Source organism: Mobula birostris, chromosome 11, assembly GCF_030028105.1.
Source record: "Mobula birostris isolate sMobBir1 chromosome 11, sMobBir1.hap1, whole genome shotgun sequence".
In the NCBI taxonomy this organism is placed as follows: Eukaryota; Metazoa; Chordata; class Chondrichthyes; order Myliobatiformes; family Myliobatidae; genus Mobula; species Mobula birostris.
In genome coordinates, this window is record NC_092380.1 from 28,547,329 (window position 1) to 28,569,359 (window position 22,031).

A 22,031-nucleotide genomic window follows, 5' to 3' on the forward strand; every position below is an offset into this window, starting at 1 on the left:
GAGTGGAAGGGAAGGGGAAGGATGGGTTATCCATCACTACTCTCTGGCATCTCCCATCCAGCCACTGCTGAATCCATTTTACTACTTCAATATTCATACCTAACGATTGAACCTTCCTAACTAACCTTCCGTGTGGAACCTTGTCAAAGGCCTTACTGAAGTCCATATAGACAACATCCACCGCTTTACCCTCGTCAACTTTGTTAGTAACCTCTTCTGAAAATTCGATAAGATTTTTCAAACATTTGTCAATTCTTTTGAATTCCAGTGAGTAGAGGCCCAGAGCCATCAAATGCTCTTCTGATGACAAGCCATTCACTTCTGAGATCATTTTTGTGAACCTCTCCAGTTTCAACACATCCTTTCTAAGATAAGGGGCCCAAAACTGCTCATAACACTCCAAGTGAGGCTTTATCAGTGCCATATACAGTCTCAATATTATATCCTTGCTTTTATATTTTAGTCCTCCTGAAATTAATGCTAACATTGCATTTGCTTTCCTCACCACAGACTCAACCTGCAAATTAACCTTTAAGGAATCCTGCACGAGGACTCCCAAGCTCTTTTGCACCTTAGTTATTTGTATTTTCTCTCCTTTTAGAAAATAGTCAACCCTTTTATTTCTTCCACCACTCCCCTACACTGTATTCCATCTGACATTTCTTTGCCCATTCTCCTAATCTGCTGTAGTCCTTCTGTAGCCTCTCTACTTCCTCAAACCTACCTGCCCCTCCACGCATCTTCATATCATCTGCAAAACTTTGCAACAATTCCATCATCCAAATCATTGACATATAACGTAAAAAGAATCAGTCCCAACACAGAACCTTGTGAAACACCACTTGTCACCAGCAGCCAGCCGCCAGCCAGAAAAGGCTCCCTTTATTCCTACTCTTTGCCTTCTGCCAATCAGCCATTACTTTATCCATGCTGGAATTTTCCATGTAATACCTTGGGCTCATAACTTGTTACACTTAACTGCACCAAACTCCTTTTGTGATTCCTTAGCTCACTCACCTACTGATCAAGATTTTACTGTATTTCTTGATTGCCTTAGTCACTGTCTATAACAGTATCTATTTTAGTGTCATCTGCAAACTAACTATGTCTTGTACATTCTCAATCAAGTAATTGATGTAGATGACAATAATGGGCCAGCAACAACTTCTGAGATGTAAGTCATGGGTTTCCAGTCTGAAAAACAACCTTTCACCATCATCCTTTCTTGCCTGCCATCAAGTTGGCTCCTGTATTCAGTTAGCTCGCCTTCTGTGGATCCAATGGGGTGTAACCTTTCAGAGAAATTTGTAATGCAGAACCACCCTGCCCTCAAACACTTTCTGTCAAAAACTCAGTCAAGTTCATAACACGTAATCTCTCAAACACAAAACTGCGCTGACTATCCCTAATTGACTCATCTTTCCAAACGTGGATACAGGGGGTGATTGATAAGTTCGTGGCCTAAGGTAGAAGGAGATGAGGTACATGCATCAAAGTTGCTGGTGAATGCAGCAGGCCAGGCAGCATCTCTAGGAAGAGGTACAGTCAACGTTTCAGGCCGAGACACTTCGTCAGGTATAACTGAAAGAAGAGCTAGTAAGAGCTTTGAAAGTGGGAGGGGGAGGGGGAGATCCAAAATGATAGGAGAAGACAGGAGGGGGAGGGATGGAGCCAAGAGCTGGACAGGTGATTGGCAAAAGGGATATGAGAGGATCATGGGACAGGAGGCCCAGGGGGAAGGAAAAGGGGGAGGGTGGGGAAACCAGAGGATGGGCAAGGGGTATAGTCAGAGGGACAGAGGGAGAAAAAGGAGAGTGAAAGAAAGAATGTGTGTATATAAATAATGGATGGGGTACGAGGGGGAGGTGGGGCATTAGCGGAAGTTAGAGAAGTCAATGTTCATGCCATCAGGTTGGAGGCTACCCAGACGGAATATAAGGTGTTGTTCCTCCAACCTGAGTGTGGCTTCATCTTTACAGTAGAGGAGGCCGTGGATAGACATGTCAGAATGGGAATGGGATGTGGAATTAAAATGTGTGGCCACTGGGAGATCCTGCTTTCTCTGGCGGACAGAGCGTAGGTGTTCAGCAAAACAATCTCGCAGACTGCGTCGGGTCTCGCCAATATATAGAAGGCCACATCAGGAGCACCGAACGCAGTATATCACCCCAGCCGACTCACAGGTGAAGTGTCGCCTCACCTGGAAGGACTGTCTGTGGCCCTGAATGGTGCTAAGGGAAGAAGTGTAAGGGCATGTGTAGCACTTGTTCCACTTACAAGGATAAGTGCCAGGAGGGAGATCGGTGGAGAGGGATGGGGGGGGGGTGCAAATGGACAAGGGAGTCGCGTAGTGATCCCTGCGGAAAGCTCTGTCCCTCTCACTATAACTCCTTGCCCATCCTCTGGGTTTTCCCCCCTTCCCCCTTTTCCTTCCCCCTGGGCCTCCTGTCCCATGATCCTCTCATATCCCTTCTGCCAATCACCTGTCCAGCTCTTGGCTCCATCCCTCCCCCTCCTGTCTTCTCCTATCATTTTGGATCTCCCCCTCCCCCTCTCACTTTCAAATCTCTTACTAGCTCTTCCTTCAGTTAGTCCTGACGAAGGGTCTCGGCCTGAAACATCGACTGTACCTCTTCCTAGAGATGCTGCCTGGCCTGCTGCATTCACCAGCAACTTTGATGTGTGTTGTTTGAATTTCCAGCATCTGCAGAATTCCTCATGTTTGAGGAGATGAGTTATACTGTTCTTGTTACATGCACGTGCAGTTCAACTCTTTGAGTGAAAATGCAGAAAGTTTGAAGTTAATAACTCATCTCCTTCTACCTTAGGCCACGAACTTATCAATCACCCCTGCTGTGGACCACTTTCTGGAGGTCCAAGATGCCGACTTCTACAAAGAAGGGATCCGTATGCTCCACGACTGCTGGACTAAGTATGTCAATGCAGGACAAATAAATGTACTAGGTTTTCTAAAATTGACTTCCTCTACCTTAGGCCACGAACTTATCAATCACCCCCATATATCTTATTCCTCAGAATTCTCTCTAATAATTTACCTGCCACAGATGTAAGGCTCACTGGTCGAAACTTTCTAGGCCTTTTTTTACAACTGTTCTTAAATTAAGTAATTTAGCCACCTTCCAGTCCTCTGGCACCTTCCCAACACTGACTATGATGCATATATCCTGCAATTTTTTTTTCTGTAGCTTCTCAATTGGTCCTTGGATCAACCTGATCAGGACCTGGAAACTTATAAACATGACACCACATGAGAGGTTGGCATATAAATTAAGAACCCAAGATACTGGAGGATGTGTAAGGGAATGGATTGGAAACTATTGAAATTATTGAGTCCTTTTCAGGTCGGAGGGACATAACTGATAGAGTATCCCAGGGATAGGTTCTTGGCCTTCAATTATTTTCAATTTACTGTAATAACCTGGAGTAGGGAATAAAACATTAGGTTTCCAAATTTGCCAATGATAGAAAGAAAGGTGGAAGAGTATGTTTTGATGGAGACATTGTGGCTCTGCGTCAGCATAGGGATATAGTGATCGTATGTAACCCTGTAATCGTGGGGAAGTGAGGCCATGCACTTCACTAAGAGGAATCAAAAGGAAAATGATTATCTGAATGGGGAGAGACTGCAAATGTGTGGCATTCAAGGGAATCTCGGTGTGCATAACTCACAATAGTGAGTAACCAGATTCAACAAATTCAGAAGGCAAATGGGATTTTGGCTTTATTGCAAAGGAGTAGGAATTTAATAATAGCAAGGTTTGTTGAGGTCACACTTAGAATAATATGTACGGTTTGATCCCATTATTTAAAATACAACACTGGAGGCATTCCAAAGGAGATTCATCAGGCTAATTCCTGACGTGAGAGGATTCTCCTATTAAGAAATATTTAGACAGTTTTGGCCTGTGCTCCTTGATATTTAAAAGTTTGAGGTGTGTCCTTTTTCAAAAATATTGAATTTCAAAGGGTCTTAAGAGGGTATACTCAAAATCTTCTCACTGGTGAGAAATTTACAAACAAGGAGGGGTCAATATTTTAAAACTGTGCCATGCCTTTGTCCATTACCAAGAGTGGCTTGTTTGCACCACCACTGACCGAGCTGGATGAGTTCCGAGCAAAGCATCTTCTAAACTGGGTGCATGGATGTTGCAAGCAGGACCAAACGGCCTCGTATGTCCAAATATACATTTATTATCATTATACATAGTCCCTCCCCTTTCTATCACCTATCCCCTCCTCTCCACTCCTCCCACTCTCCCGCTCCCCTCCCCTTCCTTTCCCATTTCTCTTCCCATCCTCTCTGCTCCCCTCTCCCCTCTTCCTCCCCCCCTCCTCCCCTTCCCCTCCTTCTCCCCTCTCCCCCTTCCTCTCTCCCTTAAACCTCTCCTCCTCCACCTCTTCCCCTCTACCCCCTCTCTAGCTCCTCCTCCCACTCCAACCCCTCCTCACTCCCTTCTCTCCCCACTCCTCTCTCACCTACTCCATTCTCTACACCTTCCCCTCCTCTCCTGCAGCGCGGCGCGGCTCTCAGTGTTTGCGGATTGTTGTTCCTCGGCGATAATTGTTATCCGCCGGCCCCGCTGATGTTCACAGCTAGCCGCTTGAGTGGGCTTTACCCCGCTCCTGTAACAGTCGTTGCCCAGCAGCGGCTCGCCAGAGAGGGGTGTCACATCGCTCCTTCTCGCCACTCCGGCCGGCTCCAGGGGAAGTGTCAGCAATTTCAGTCTCATTACCGCAGCCAATTTTCTCTGCCAGATCCCGGGATACCGCTGCTCCTTACTCCCTGAGCGCGACACCTTTTCACTGTGTGTGTTATGTAAGTGTGAGAGGGGGAGGGAGAGACAGCGAGTCTAACTGTGCCTTGTGTATTTATGAGTGTGTTGCATACATGCGTATGTCTGTGTTATGCGTTCGCAGCCTGAGACGCATCCTGGACTTCAAGTGGACTGACCGAGTCACCGACAATGAGGTCCCGGCCCGCGCCCAGATACCCAGCCTCTTCACCCTGCCCCAACAACGCCGTCTCCGCTGGTTGGGCCACGAACATCGCATGTCAGATGGAAGGATTCCGAAAGACCTGCTGTACGGGGAGCTTGCCTCCGGCAAGGGAGGACAAGGGCGGCCCCATCTTCGTTTCCAAATAGTCTGCAAGAGAGACATGAAGTCACTGAACATGAACGTCGAGAGGTGGGAGGACTTTGCAAGCGATCGCTCTTGCTTGACGCTAGAGCTACGCAGTGGTCTAAAAAGAGAAGAGAAGCTGAGACTTGCTGCTGAAGAAAAGCGCACTCGCCGAAAAATCAGCACCAAGTCAACACTGGAGGACAGCGCCTTCAAGTGCAGTCGCTGCAGCCGAGACTGTCACTCCCGTGTGGGTCTCCACAACAGACGCTGCTCTACCAACTCGGCCTGAAGCAAGACTTTACAGGCGCAGATCCATGGTCTCGCGAAACTAACTGATGCCACCAAGGTGTGTTATGCATCTGTTGTGTATGTGTGTTGTGGCATGTCTATCTACTCTACATACTCCACATACCCCTCCACATGCAACACACCTGCGCACACTATGTACCCCATACATACTACACGCGTGCGCGCACGCACACACACTATGTAACCCCTACACACCATAGACCCAGAAAAACACACTGCATACCTCCCACACGCACACAAACCCACAAAACATATATACACACACACAGACACACACACATTGAATCCCTGCATAAATTGCAGGCCCATCCACAGCACAACAGAACATCCTTAAATACAAACAACAGGAATTCTGCAGATGCTGGAAATTCAAGCAGCACACATCAAAGTTCCTGGTGAACGCAGCAGGCCAGGCAGCATCTCTAGGAAGAGGTGCAGTCGACGTTTCAGGCCGAGAGCCTTCGTCAGAACTAACTGAAGGAAGAGCTAGTAAGAGATTTGAAGGTGGGAGGGGGAGATCCGAAATGATAGGAGAAGACAGGAGGGGGAGGGATGGAGCCAAGAGCTGGACAGGTGATTGGCAAAGGGTATATGAGAGGATCATGGGACAGGAGGCCCGGGGAGAACACAAGGGGGAGGAAACCCAGAGGATGGGCAAGGGGTATAGTCAGAGGGACAGAGGGAGAAAAAGGAGAGAGAAAGAATGTGTGTATAAAAATAAATAACGGATGGGGTGCAAGGGGGAGGTGGGGCATTAGCGGAAGTTAGAGAAGTCAATGTTCATGCCATCAGGTTGGAGGCTACCCTGACGGAATATAAGGTGTTGTTCCTCCAACCTGAGTGTGGCTTCATCTTTACAGTAGAGGAGGCCGTGGATAGACATGTCAGAATGGGAATGGGATGTGGAATTAAAATGTGTGGCCACTGGGAGATCCTGCTTTCTCTGGCGGACAGAGCGTAGGTGTTCAGCAAAGCGGTCTCCCAGTCTGCGTCAGGTCTCGCCAATATATAGAAGGCCACATCGGGAGCACCGGACGCAGTATATCACCCCAGCCGACTCACAGGTGAAGTGTTGCCTCACCTGGAAGGACTGTCTGGGGCCCTGAATGGTGGTAAGAGAGGAAGTGTAAGGGCATGTGTAGCACTTGTTCCGCTTACAAGGATAAGTGCCAGGAGGGAGATCAGTGGGGAGGGATGGGGGGGACAAATGGACAAGGGAGTCGCATAGGGAGTGATCCCTGCGGAGAGCGGGGGGGAGGGAGGGAAAGATGCCATCCCTTCTCGCAATTCCTCCGCCTCCGCTACATCTGCTCTCAGGATGAGGCTTTTCATTCCAGAATGAGGGAGATGTCCTCCTTTTTCAAAGAAAGGGGCTTCCCTTCCTCCACCATCAACTCTGCTCTCAAACGCATCTCCCCCATTTCATGCACATCTGCTCTCACTCCATCCTCCCGCCACACCACTAGGAATAGGGTTCCCCTGGTCCTCACCTACCACCCCACCAGCCTCTGGGTCCAACATATTATTCTCCGTAACTTCTGCCACCTCAATGGGATCCAACCACTAAGCACATCTTCCCCTCCCCCCCCGCTTTCCGCAGGGATCGTTCCCTACGCGACTCCCTTGTCCGTTCGTCCCCCCCATCCCTCCCCACTCATCTCCCTCCTGGCACTTATCCTTGTAAGCGGAACAAGTGCTACACATGCCCTTACACTTCCTCCCTTACCACCATTCAGGGCCCTAGACCGTCCCTCCAGGTGAGGCGACACTTCACCTGTGAGTCGGCTGGGGTGATATACTGCGTCCGGTGCTCCCGATGTGGCCTTCTATATATTGGCGAGACCCGACGCAGACTGGGAGACTGCTTTGCTGAACACCTACGCTCTGTCCGCCAGAGAAAGCAGGATCTCCCAGTGGCCACACATTTTAATTCCACATCCCATTCACATTCTGACATGTCTATCCACGGCCTCCTCTACTGTAAAGATGAAGCCACACTCAGGTTGGAGGAACAACACCTTATATTCCGTCAGGGTAGCCTCCAACCTGATGGCATGAACATTGACTTCTCTAACTTCCGCTAATGCCCCACCTCCCCCTCGCACCCCATCCGTTATTTATTTTTATACACACATTCTTTCTCTCTGTCTCCTTTTTCTTCCTCTGTCCCTCTGACTATACCCCTTGCCCATCCTTTGGGTTTCCCCCCTCCCTGTCTTTCTCCCTGGGCCTCCTGTCCCATAATCCTCTCATATCCCTTTTGCCAATCACCTGTCCAGCTCTTGGATCCATCCCTCCCCCTCCTGTCTTCTCCTATCATTTTGGATCTCCCCCTCCCCCTCCCACTTTCAAATCTCTTACTAACTCTTCCCTCAGTTAGTCCTGACGAAGGATCTCGGCCCGAAACGTCGACTGTACCTCTTCCTAGAGATGCTGCCTGGCCTGCTGCGTTCACCAGCAACTTTGATGTGTGTTGCTTGATCCCTAAATACAACTGTAGCAAAGGGAGTTTACTCCCGACAGAGGGGAAGTGATGCACCTTTAGAGGAGGAACCGGGTAATGGAATGAACTCCACTGGTCTCTGTAGGGCGAGTGGGAGGGAGGAGTGAGAGAGGTGCACCAAGAGTACAGTGCATGAGGTTCTGTTGTCCACATTATTGGAAAGCCACGGTGGCTTTGGAGAGGCACAGGTTACCCAGGACATTACCTTAATTCAGAGAACTTCAACTATCGGGAGAGATTACGGGGGGGGGGGGGCGAGGGAAGTGGGGGAATGATAGAAGGTGGAAGAAAGTGTAGATTTTTTAAAGTGTAGAAAGGTTTTAAAAAATAATCAGATGGTATTGGAGCAGGAAAAACGGGCAAAGGAAAAAAATTCAAAGGGGACCTGAGGGGTGAATTTCACATTGAGAGTGATGGATATATGGAATGAGCTGCCAGAGTAGGTGATGGAATTGGCTACAGTCACTGTGCTCACGAGGCACTTAGACTGATATTGTAGGCAGGAGGCATAAGGGCCAGTGGACCAACTCCAGGTTGGCGAGACTCGAGGTTGACGCCCATGTGCGTCCGGAAACCAAGTCCCAGATGTTGAAGTCCAGGGATCGATGAGTCTGGTAGCTGGAGCCTGAAGGTCGAAGATCAAAGTTGGTGAGGCCAGAGGCCTGGGAGTCCAGGGCCGGGGACTGGTGGTCGGGGTCACAGAGGCAGTATGTCCTGGGGTTGGAGGCTGTCTGTGAATGGAAGGGTGGGAAAGGAGCTTGTTTTACTCCTGCAGCCTGTATTGCTCTGCTGAACACTGTGGGCAAGCTATGTTGGCACTGGAAAGTATGTGGTGACGCTTGCTGTAAGACTATAGGATGTGGGTCATTCAGCCCATCGAGTCTGCTCCACCATTCCATCATGGCTGATTTATTATCCCTCTCAACACCATTCCCCTTTCTTCTCCCCATAACCTGTGACACCCTTATCAAGCATGAACCTATCAACCTCCGCTTTAAATAGACCCATTGACTTGGCCTCCATAGCCATCTGGTTAAAGTAAATCCTTCTCATCTCTGGCTAAGGAAATTCCTCCTCATCTCTGTTCTAAAGGGATGTCCTTGTATTCTGAGGCTGTGCTCTCTGGTCCTGGACTCCCCCAATAAAGGAAGCATCTTCCCCACACTCTTTCAGGAGTCGAAAGGTTTCAATGAGATCTTCTCTCGTTCTTCTAAACTGCAGTGAGCACAGGACCAGATCCATCAAATGCTCCTCGTACATTAACCCTTTAATTCCCGGGATCGTTCTCATTAACTTCCTCTGGACCCTGACCAATGTCAGCACATCCTTTCTTAGATAAAGCGGCCAAAAACTGCTCGCAATACTCTAAGTTTGGCCTGAACAATGCATTATAAAGCCTCAGCATTACAGTCTTGCTTTTATATTTTAGTCCTCTAGTAATGAACGCTAACATTGTATTTGCCTTCCTCAGCAATGAATCACCTGCAAGTTAACCATTAGGGAATCCTGCACAATGACTCCTAAAAGCCCCTCCGCACCTCTGGTTTCTGAATTTTCTCCTGCCACTTCTTTGCCTGTTCTAAGCCCCAAGATTGTATTGGTCATTAATGCAAATGACGCATTTCGCTGTTGTTTTGATGTACATGTGATAAATAAATTAATATAAGCCTGTATATAGAAACATCGGGCCCATACTGTATAACGATAGGTATCTCTGAGCATGAGGAGAGAGGTTGAATAGTTGCGTACGGGTATAGAGATGTGTCTGCTGAGACGGGAGAAGGGCTCCCTGCTCCTTTGACCTGCTGTTGGGTTCTCTTGGTGACTGAGAGTCATTCTGGGAGGGCAGTGGTTCAGGAGAATGCTTACACACCATGGTGTAATCTCAATAGAAAATGGAAAAAATGGAACAGTGGAGTAACAGGCCCTTTGGCTGACAGTGTCCCTGATGACCTGATTGATTGCATCGGTCTGAACATGTGCCATATCCCTCCACTACTTGCCCTCTTCATGTGTCTGTGTAACTACCTCTTAAACATCACTGTAGTGTCTGCACCCACCACCAGCTCTGGCAGCATGTGACACACACACACATACATATATACACACACACACACACACTCACACCCATACACCAAACACATACACTTAAAGACACACATACATAACATAGTGGTGCTATAAAGTTTGCAAACCCTGTCAATTTTCTCTATTTCTGCATAAATATGACCTAAAATGTGATCTGATCCTCATGTAAGCCCTAAAACTAGGTCAAGAGAACACAATTAAATAAATAACATAAAAACATTATACTCGTTCTTTTTATTTATTGAGAAAAATGATCCAATATTACGTATTTGTTGGAAAAAGCATGTAATGCCTGGGTAATACCTTCTATGAAAGCTATTTGGAATCAGGTGTTCCAATCAATGAAATGAGATTGGAGGTGTGGGGTGTAGAGGTGCCCTGCCCTATAAAAAGACACACAAAGTCAGGTTACTGACAGAGCCTGCTCTCCTCAAGAAAGATCTGTTTATATGCAGCATGCTTCGATCAAAACAATTTTCACAGGAACTTAGAAGAAGAATTGTTGAGATGCATGAAGCTGGGAAAGGCTACAAAAGCATTTCTAATACTGAGTGTTCATCAGTCCACAGTAAGAGAAATTGTCTACTAATGGAAGAAATTCAGTACTATTGCTACTTTCTCTAGGAGAGTAGCAACAACTTGCATTGCTGAAGGAGCTGAAAAAGAACCCAAGGGTAAAAGCAAAATACCTGCAGCAATCTCCAGAACTTACTAAAGTCTCTGTTCATGTGTTCACTATAAGAAAAAAAACTGAACAAGAATATTCATGGAAGGACACCATGGAGGAAACCACTGCTCTCCAAAATAAAACATTGATGTACATCTCAAGTTTGCAAAAGACCATCTGGATATTCTACAGTACTTCTGCGACAAGGTTCTGTGGGCAGATGAGACAGAAGTTGAACCTTTTGGCAGAAATGCACATTGCTACATTTGGAGGAAAAGGGCACTGCAGACCAACACCAAAACCTCATCCCAACTGTGAGGCGTGGTAGAAAGAGCATCACGGTCTGGGGTTGCTTTGCTGCCTCAGGGTCTGGACAGCTTGCAATCATTGAGGGAACAAAGAATTCAAAATTGTATCAAGACGTTTTACAGGAGAACATCAGGGTAGCAGTCCATTGCTGAAAGCTTAATAAAAGATGGACAATGCAACAAGACAGTGATCCGAAAGACAAGAGTAAATCAACAACAGAATGGTTTAAAAAGAAGAATATTCATGTTTTGGAGTGGCCGAGTCAAATTCCTGACCCTAATCCTGTAGAAATGTTGTGGAAGGACATGAAGCAAGCAGTTCATGCAAAGAAGCCCACCAACAGAGCTGAAGCAGTTTTGTAAGAATTGGCCTAAAATAGCCAACTCCAAGCCAATGTGCAGGACTGATCAACAGTCACTGGAAATGTTTGGTTGAAGTTATTGGTGTACAAATGTGGCGGGTGGGGGGGGTGGTTACACCAGTTACTGAAAGCAAATGTTCACCTACTTTGTAATATTGGATCATTTTTCTTAATAAATGAATAAACAAGTATAATGTTTTTGTGTTATTTATTTAATTGGGTTCTCTTTATCTAGTTTTAGGACTTGCGTGAAGATCTGACACATTTTAGGTCATATTTATGCAGATAATAGAAAAAAATTCTACAGGGTTCCTAAACTTTCTAATACCACTGTACACACAGCACACACGCACACACACAAATACATTAAACACATGCACACTCACTCTCCCTTCTGCCTCTCTTGATTCAGAGAGAACAGTCCCAGCTGAGGGTGGGGTTGCTACCAATGATCTGTGAAGGCAGAGGGAGACAGGGGTAGAGGGAGGGAGTCTTGAAGCAGAGATGGCGGTGAGGGGAGAGAGGGACAGCAGGAGAAAAGGCTAGAGGGAGGGAGATATGGAGAAGAGAGAGTGCGAGGGATAGAGGGAAGGGAGAGGGTTAGAGGGAGGGAGAGATGGGTCGAAGGAGTGTGAGAGGAGAGAAGCAGAGATGGAGACTAGAGCAGAGAGAGATGGGGAATGAGGGGAAGAATGAGGAAGGGAAGAGTCGAGAGAGGGGAGAGAGATGAAAGGAAAAATGTGAGAATGTGAGCGAAAGTGTCACAGAGATCAAGCAACAATTAAAGGAGGGAGAAATAGGAGGAGAGAGGGAGTGGTATCGGGACAATGTGTGTTGTGTATACATCTGCATGATGGGGCATCAATGCACTGTAACACACAGTGCTCTTGTGCGCTCTCTCTCTCTCCCTCCCTCCTCATGTAGAGCTCTGTCAGTGTCTTTTTCTGTTTCTCTTTCTGTCTCTGTCTTTTTCTGTCTGCCTGTCTGTCTCTTTACACTAACTGAGTTCCGTCAGTATCTTTTTCTCTGTGTCTCTGCGTCCTTCTGTACAATGATATGTCTGTTGTATATACATCTGGGTAGTGAGGGATGCACTCACTCTGTAACATAAATCTCTCTCACTCTCTCTCCCTGTCCCTTCCCCAGCCCCTCTCTGCCTCCCTTCCTCTCTCCTCCTCCCTCCCTCTCTCTCTTCCTCCCTCTCTCCCTCCCTCCTTCTCTTTCTTCCTCCCTCCCTCCCTCCCTCCCTCCCTATCTCCCCCACCCCCTCTCTCTTCCTCTCCCCCTCTCTCTTCCTCCCTCCCTCTCTCTCTTCCTCCCTCCCTCTCTTCCTCTCCCCACCCCCTCTCTCTTCCTCCCTCCTTCTCTTTCTTCCTCCCTCCCTCTCTCTTCCTCTCTCCCTCCCTTTTCCTCCCTCCGTTCCTCTCTCCCCCACCCCCTCTCTCTTCCTCCCTCTCTGTCGCTCTCATTCTCTCCTCAGCTTCTTTCACTCCCTCCCTCTCTGCATGCCTCTACACCTGGTAACTTGAGATGAGAGCACTGATTCAGCCGTGCTGGGACTGCTCTTTCACACGTACGTGGCATCAGGTATTTCCAGTAGGGCTGGGGGTATTGTTAGTTCCGGGAGAACAGGTGATCTTCAAAGTATAGAAGGGCAAGGCATTCCTGTACACCTGTTCTGACTGATATTTATTTGCTGTGTTTGTGTTTAGCTTTAATGATCTGTGAAAGTCAGAGGGAGAGTGAGATGCCGACATAGAGATAAGAGAGATAAAAAGACAATGAGGGAATGAGGGAGTACAATAAACAATCTGTTATAGAACCATCAAGAGTGCTTACTGTGCTCACACTTTGGAAAGTGTGGTCACCTGGCTGTACTTCTACACCCTGAGTATAGGTAGAGACTGAAGACCGCAGCATCAAAGGTGAGGGCCAAGAAGGATGGATAAGAGAGATGCAGGGGCACTTACAGGACTGCTTTGAATCGATGGACAGGACTGTGTTTATAAAATTCATAAAATCAAAAGCGAGGATAAACCAGGAGGTTCATAATCTGCTGAGAGCTAGATCTGTGGCATTCAAGTCTGGGGATCCAAGATTACACAAGAAGGCCAGGTACAATTTACAGAGGGCTATCTTAAAAGCAAAAGAACTTCTAACCATTCAGGTTAGAGGCAGAATTGGATGCATATCCGATTGGCGGGATTTGTAGGCCACTGCTTCCTACGAAGTGAAATATAACATTATGAATGGCTGTGACGCTTCACTCTCAGACGAGCTCAATACTTTTTATGCACACTTTGAAAGCAAGACTAAAACTACAGCTATGAGAGTCCCTGCAGTACCAGTGACCCAGTGATCTCTGTCTCGGAAGCCGACGTCAGATCATCTTTCGAGAGGGCGAATCCTTGCAGGGTGACAGGCCCCAATGAAATACCTGGGTGGGCTCTGAAAGCTTGTGACAAACAACTAGTGGGTGTGTTCAAATTGCTACAGTCGGAAGGTCAAAAGACAACAGTCATACCAGTGTCCAACAAGAGCAGGATGAGCTGCCTTAGTGACTGTCATCCTGTAGCATTCACATCTACAGTGAGGAAATGCTTTGAGAAGTTAGTTATGGCTAGAACTAATTCATTCCTCAGCAAGGACTTGGACCCAATGCAGTTTGCTTATCGTCACCATAGGTCTACAACAGATGTAATGTCATTGGCTCTTCATTTGGCCTTGGATTACCTGGACAATACCAATACCTATGTCAGGTTGCTGTTTATTGATTACAGTTCAGTGATAAACACAATCATTTCTACAGATCTGTTCAAAAAGCTCCAAAACCTAGGCCTTTGTACCTCCCTCTGCAATTGGATCCTTGACTTCCTCACCAGAAGTCCTCAGTCGATATGGGTTGGAAATAACATCTCCATCTTGCTGATAATCAACACTGGTGCACCTCAGGGATGTGTGCTTAGCCCACTGCTCTACTCTCTCTCCACCCATGACTGTGTGGCTAGGCACAGCTCAAATGTCATCCATAAATTTGCTGATGACACAACTATTGTTGGCAGAATTTCAGATGGTGATGAGAAGGCGTACAGGAGCGAGACATATCAGCTAGTGGAGTGGTGTCACAGCGACAACCTTGCACTCAAAGTCCATAAGACTAAAGAGCTGATTGTGGACTTCAGGAAGGGTAAGATGAGGGAACACAAACTGGTCCTCGTAGAGGGATCAAAAGTGGGGAGTGCCAGCAAGTTCAAGTTCCTGGGTGTCAATATCTCTGAGGATCTAACCTGGTCTCATCATATTGATGCAGCTATAAAGAAGGCAAGAAAGCAGCTCTATTCTTTAAGAGTTTGAGGAGATTTGGTTTGTCATCTAAAACACTCAAACTTCTCCACATGTACTGTGGAGAGCATTTTGACAGGCGGCATTACTGTTTGGTATGGGTGGGGGGTGGCTACTGCACAGGATCAAGTTGATTTATTAACATACAGTGCTGCCCCTTGCTGTCCAATTAACCTACCAATCATAGGTGGAAACCAGAGCACCCAGAAGAAAGCCCCAAGGTCACAGGGAGAGCGTACAAACTCCTTTCAGGCAGTGGTGGGAACCGAACACGAGTCGCTGGTACTGTAAGGCGGTATGTTAACTGCTACACTGCCATGATGCCCCAAGCTGCAGAAGGCTGTAAACTCTGTCAGCTTCATCATGGGCACTGTTGTAACGTGGATGAAATTACCGGAGAGACAGAGTCACTGGTAGATACAAAGCAGCTTCTTTATTCGACACAGCAAGGTACAGTAGGCATCATATGGACTGAGACGCTTTCCGCAGAAAGCTCTGCTAGTCCAATGTGGGCTCGATATTTATATGCTAAACACAAAGGCAATCGCTACTTAAAAAGTTATAGACAATGCTTCCTTTTGAAGTTACATACAAACATCACACCTTCGGATTTCATCCTTTCCTTCTGACGCCAACATGTCTGTGTTGGTATCCATAGCCTTTAGTTCAATCCACAATACATTTATTTGGCATTTTAAGTGCTAACATAGAAGACAATTAATACTTATAATGTATAGATAAGACTGTCTTCGAAACTACAGCATCAGGCACCAGAAGTATCTGGTATTTACACCTTTTAGGAAACCCATTGTGGTGGACTCAATCCACAGTCCTTTGTCAAACGGTTAAAATAGAAGTCTGGTGGCCAAGGTCATTTAAGTGTTAACAAATCATCTACCCAAAAAGAAATCTACTCTAACAGTCCCTCCTCTTGGCCCTCCTGGACAAATTAAATTTGTATCAGGAAAGGCCAACCTAGGAGGATCTGCTCAAATAGGGCAGAAAAATGCCCTGTCTCAAAATCCACCCCCCCCCCCCAATTTTATGTACCTCGACATCTATCCTAGCATTACCTACCAAATGTTAAGCAGAGAGGCTGTTCCAAGTCTTTAGGAATGCAGTTCCTTTCATGTGCCTGCAGGCTAATCTTAAATCACATTCCTTTGTCTTCGGCCCCTTATCCTCGGGTCGCTGAAACTCTCCTTCCAGGAGCACCCACGGGCTCTCTCTCATCGATGTACAGGAAAGGATTGGGGTGGGCTCTACATAAATGTCTGCAAGGACCTCTGCCTGGTGGCACCCCCTTCTGAACTGTCCGGTGGATCACTGGCCCAACTGCTGAAAAGGGCTCAGCTCTTCAGACTCGGGGTGACTGCTTTCAGATACCGTGTGCAGTCTGAAATGCCATTGAAGTGGTGGAACTTGCCGTCTCTGCTTTAACTCAAAAATCCCTCCCCATCTATTTCCCAAATAATTTTCTATACTATGCTATAAAATTAATCATTTACCTTCAGCAACCAGCCTTCTTTACAGAGTACCATCGTCGTTACACTTTGGCAGGCTATTCATGGTTTTCCAACCCGTTCTCAGTGTCTTCTGCCACGCTCTCAGCCTTTTCTGCCTTTGCGTTTTCTCCGGGTATGTTTTCATCAGCTGTGGTCAGGTCTGCCATGGCCACCTGGTGTTCCTCTCTTAGGTTCTCTGTAATTACATGGTTACTGGGTACACTTGGGTCCCCACTCCGTCTGTGGGAGCAACAAGAGGGTGAGTTGTATGCTTTAAACTGAGTCCAGTGTTTCTACTGGCTGCCTCGCCGAGTCTGTACACAGACACACGTATCATTGGTTAAGAGTACCGTCTGTGGTCCTATCCACCTGGGGGCAAACCCTGGTCTTTCTGGCAGCACCCTCACCATAACTTGGTCGCCGGGCTCTGGAAGAACTATCCCTTTTCCCTCTGGCTCTCTCTGATCAGCGATTCGCTGCTGTTGTTTCGCTTGATCCTTTAATACTTTAAGTTGGTTACAAAGGTCTTTTAATTTCCCCCTGCCTTTTGGCAGGGGCCCTGCGAAGTCTGTCTGGATGTTATCCCAGGGTCCCCTCGGCCGAGGCTGATTTACCTGCTGTAGCTTTCTGCCCTTACCGGGGTTATGCTGGGCACAAGTGATACAACGGCGGCAGAATTTCTCAACATTCCCATGTGTCCAGCACCCATTTGGTCCCTTCTTCGCTCCTTTTCTCCTCCATTTTTCCTTCTCTTCTGCCTCTACCTCTTCATATACTAAGCTGGCTTCTGTCGTTTCCTCCTGCACACTTGGAATTTCAATTGCCTCGTGTTCCTCTGCTTCCTTATTTTCAGTAATGCCTGCCCTCAGAGGAACTGGGGAAACTTTATGTTCTGGAATGGCCGCAGTCTGTCCGAGTATCCCCTGGTGTTTTTGTTCCTTCGCTATACCCTGAACAGCGGTCAGTGTGTCATTTCGTACAGGGTCCTGCTTAGGGGTTTTATACAGACCCTCCTCTATTTTAACTGGCTCTATCTCTACCTGCTCACAACCTTGCTTGTCTCTAGCCCACACAGCTGGGAACTGCTGACAGGGTAACCCATAGACACCATCCTGGCTCCAGTCTCTAATGATCGGGGCAGCCGCGCCTATGCTAGCCAGGCCGAGTATTCTGTTGGTTGTACGCGTTCGCAGCCCCTGACTCGTCCATATTATTTCTCCTTTTCCTGAATCTATGACAGCTCCTGCTTCCCTTAGGATGTCTATTCCAATGATCGTGCCTTCATTATTTGGACATACCCAGAAATACACTGGAAGCTTCACTCCCCCGATTTCTAGTATTTGCTTCTCGCTTCTTTCTGCTTTTACTGTTTTTCCTCCCACACCCCTGATATAACTGGCCTGCTCGGTTGTTGGTAAGGGTAAGTCTGTTATCGATACAGATGCCCCTGTGTCCACTAACATATTGCATTGCCGTCCCCCTAACAATGCCGTTATGTACATCCGTGAGTCATCAGAGCTGAACGTGGAGCCCGCTGCCACATCATTTTCTGCCTTAAGAGGCGCTTTCACTAACCCTTTGATCTGATCCACAGTCAGACTGGTTGCTAATGGGGTGAGTGACTGGGTGTCTGCTGTGACCTTCGCCTGGGTTTTCCCCCTCCCTTTTGGACACTGTCTCCAGCCATGTCCCGATAGGCCACAGCTGTAAAATATCTGCTCCTTCACTGCCTTATACCTGGTCCGGCAGTCCCTTGCTAGGTGCCCTGGCTGCTGGCAAGCAAAGCAAGCCCTCCGCAATCTGCCAATTTTGGGTACCTGAACTCATGATGCCTGCCGTATTCCTTTGCATCACACTTGCACACGCATACACTAAAATGCAGCTCCCGGAACGAGTATACAGACCCCCACGCTGACGTCTCGAACCGTACCGTTGGTTACCACCTTTTGCAACTGGTGGTCCAACTCTCACCAAGTTAACCAAGTTAACATGCAAAGATTCCTCACTTACAAAAACACACATCCACATGCACACACTACTTTAATATCTACCAGTTCTGCTCTCCACGTTCGTGATTACCTCGTGACCCGTGCACCACCGACCGGACAGATCCAAGTGTGAGTGTTATTTTAGAAAAATACTCACCAATTTAAGACTGTTAGGAACGCTGGCCACACGACGGGTCACGAAGTATCCCACTCCTGACACCAAATGTTGCAGCGTGGATGAAATTACCGGAGAGACAGAGTCACTGGTAGATACAAAGCAGCTTCTTTATTCGACACAACAAGGTACAGCAGGTATCTACGTACCGAGACGCTTTCCGCAGAAAGCTCTGCTAGCTAAAATGTGGGCTCGGTATTTATATGCTAAACACAAAGGCAATCGCTACTTAAAAAGCTACAGACAACGCTTCCTTTTGAAGTTACATACAAATATCACACCTTCGGATTTCATCCTTTCCTTCTGACGCCAACATGTCTGTGTTGGTATCCACAGCCTTTAGTTCAATCCACAATACATTTTACGTGCTAACATAGAAGACAATTAATACTTATAATGTATAGATAAGACTGTCTTCGAAACTACAGCATCAGGCACCAGAAGCATCTGGTATTTACACCTTTTAGGAAGCCCATTGTGGTGGACACAATCCACAGTCCTTTTTCAAACGGTTAAAATAGAAGTCTGGTGGCCAAAGTCATTTAAGTGTTAACAAATCATCTACCCAAAAAGAAATCCACTCTAACAGGCACCAGCCTCAGTAGCTTCTTTATGGATAAATCAAAAGGTGGCATCCATCACCCAGGACATGCCCTCTTCTCATTGCCACCATCAGGGAGGAGATACAGGAGCCTGAAGGCACACACTGAATGATTCAGGAACAGCTTCCTCCCCTCTGCCATCAGATTTCTGAATGGATATTGAACCCATGAACACTACCTCACTTTTCCCCCTCTTTTGTGCTACTTATTTAATTGAACTTTTTAAGATATCATCATCATCATCATCATCAGGTGCCGTGCCCAGTTTGAGCTTTGACTGCCATGGCCCACACACTCCTGTTTCAGGTCAAGTGGATCAATTCATTGGTATTCATTTCCAGTTCTCTGGCTGCTGTCTCCATCATCATTTGTCTTTGCCTTCCTCTTGCTTTCTTCCCTTCAATCTTTCCCATAATTACTGTGCATTCTAACTCCTCTTTCCTAATCACATGTCCAATGAAGTTACGTTGCCTTTTCATGATCTCATACATTATTTCTCTTTTTGTGCTTGCTCTGTTCATGACATCCTCATTAGATGTTCGTTTCGTCCATGATATTCTTTACATCCTCCTCAAAAACCACATCTCTGCTGCTTCAATTTGTTTCCTCATGTTACTAAATATTATTATATTATATATTAATATACTAGATATTGTCCAATATTTTAAGATGTATTTACTGTAATTCTCAGGTTTTTTATGTATCGCAATGTACTGTTGCTACATAACAACAAATTTCATGACATATGCCAGTGATATTAAACCTGATTCTGATTCTGGAGAGGAAGAGAGAGAAAAATAATGACTGAGAAATGAGAGTGCTAGATAGGGAGACAGGGAATTGCAAAGACAGAGAAGGAAGGTAGGAGGGAGAGGACAAGAGAGACAGACAGAGAGGTTGAGAAAGAGAGAGGCGGACAGAGAGAGAAGTGGTGTGAGAGAGAGGGAGAGTGATGGAAAGTTCATGAAAGGTGAGATAAGGGACAGAGGCAAGGAATGGGAGAGAGGCAGGGTTCAAACAAAGCAACAGGGAAAGTGAGAGAGAAGGGGGAGATGGCGGTGGAAAGGTAGGTGAGGGGGAGATACATTGGGAGTAAGTGACGGGGGTGTGTATGAGGCTGCAATCTTTGCTCTTAGACTCCTTCTCCATAGGAAACATCCTCAGCACATCCATTCCATCGAGGCCTTTCATATTCAATAGAAACAGAAAAATGTCACCCCTCATTATGGGAAAGCTTATGGGGTGTTAGCTTTCATAAGTTGAGGGATAGAGTTTAAGAGTCACGAGGTAATGATGCAGCTGTATAAAACTCTGGTTAGGCCACACTCGGAGTGCTGTGTCCAGTTCTGGTCGCCTCTCTATAGGAAGGATGTGGAAGCATTGGAAAGAGTACAGAGGAGATTTACCAGGATGCTGCCTGGTCTAGAGAGTATGGATTATGATCAGAGATTAAGCGAGCTAGGGCTTTACTCTCTGGAGAGAAGGAGGATGAGAGGAGACATGATAGAGGTATACAAGATATTAAGAGGAATAGATAGAGTGGATAGCCAGCACCTCTTCCCCAGGGCACCACTGCTCAGTACAAGAGGACATGGCTTTAAGGTAAGGGGTGGGAAGTTCAAGGGGGATAATAGAGGAAGGTTTTTTACTCAGAGAGTGGTTGGTGCGTGGAATGCACTGCCTGAGTCAGTGGTGGAGGCAGATACACTAGTGAAGTTTAAGAGACTACTAGACAAGTATATGGAGGAATTTAAGGTGAGGGGGTTATATGGGAGGCAGAGTTTGAGGGTTGGCACAACATTGTGGGCCGAAGGGCCTGTACTGTGCCGTACTATTCTATGTTCTATGTATGTTGTTCATTTATCTGAATTCCAGTGAATAGAAGCCCTGAGTCATCAAACACTTTTCATATGATGTCTTTAAATTTCAGAATCATTTTTGTAAACTTCCTTTGAGCCATCTTTTAATGTCAGCACATCTATTCTTCTGTGTGCATACATCTATTGATGCATCTCGACACACCTTCAATGACGTCCCTGGAATCACTGGGTGTTTCAGGTCTTTCAACATCGTACATCCTCCTCCAAGTGGCCCAGCCGGGGCTGATCAGACCCCAGCTTGTGTCCAGATGGCTAGCTACTTATGACTCCATGGCTCCCCTCTTTTGAGCCACAGCCATCTTGAGGCTTTCTCTGCCGCATCGGTGTGACTGCGGATGCCTCTCCTCTTCCTCTCACCCTCGATGCCCAAATCACTGAAGGCTGTAGCTAAGGAACGGGCTGCAAATCCCCTACAAACAACCTCCACTGGGAGACACCTCGCTCTCGATCCAGCCTGCTGGCAGTTGCTGACCAGTCCTGTGTACTTGGAGAGCTTCCTTTCAAAGGCCTCTTCCAAGCGATCTTCCCATGGGACTATCAGCTCCAGCAGCACCACTTGCTTAGTAGACTCAGACACTAGGACAATGTCTGGTCGCAGGGTGGTGGCTGCGATATGGTTGGGGAACTTCAGCTGCCCTTCGAGGTCCACCAACAGCTGCCAGTCCCTTGCAGAGGTCAGAATGCTTGCAGATATTCTTTTGACAGGTATTGGCTGCTCCCCAGCTCTGACAAAGGCAATGGTCTGCTTGGAGGGTCGGGACCGCTTTGCCCACTCAACTCCTGCTCTGATGGCTTCAGCGATGGTCTTCAGGACCTGATCATGCCTCCATCAGTACCATCTCTCACCAAGGGCCCTTGCGCAGCCGCTGAGGATGTGCTGCAGGGTTCCTCGCTTGGAGCACAGTGACTCTGTGTGCAGGTTTGATGGGCTTGGAAGTACATCATACACTGCTTGGATGAGAAATTGGATGCGGTGTGGTTCGGCTTTCCAAAGATCAGCCTAGGTCACTTTCCTCTAAACTGCATTCTCCCATCTTGTCCAAGCTCCCTGTTGCTTCATTCCCAGCACCTTGCAGGCCCTCATCTCCTCCACTACTGCTCTCACTTCCTCCTGAACTAGGCGACGCCTTTCCTTCCCTCCGATGGTGTCCATTTAG

The 22,031-nt window shown here is 47.1% G+C and overlaps 1 protein-coding gene across 1 annotated transcript in view; it reads right to left on the reverse strand.

The window, feature by feature from the left end:
• LOC140204650 (carbonic anhydrase 4-like) overlaps window positions 1-4,751 on the reverse strand; it is a 29,608-nt gene extending 24,857 nt beyond the window's left edge. The window contains exon 1 of the mRNA XM_072271346.1: window positions 4,516-4,751. Within this exon, the coding sequence (XP_072127447.1) occupies window positions 4,516-4,751 (236 nt within the window). The remainder of the gene's footprint in view (window positions 1-4,515) is intronic.
• Window positions 4,752-22,031: the final 17,280 nt, after the last annotated feature.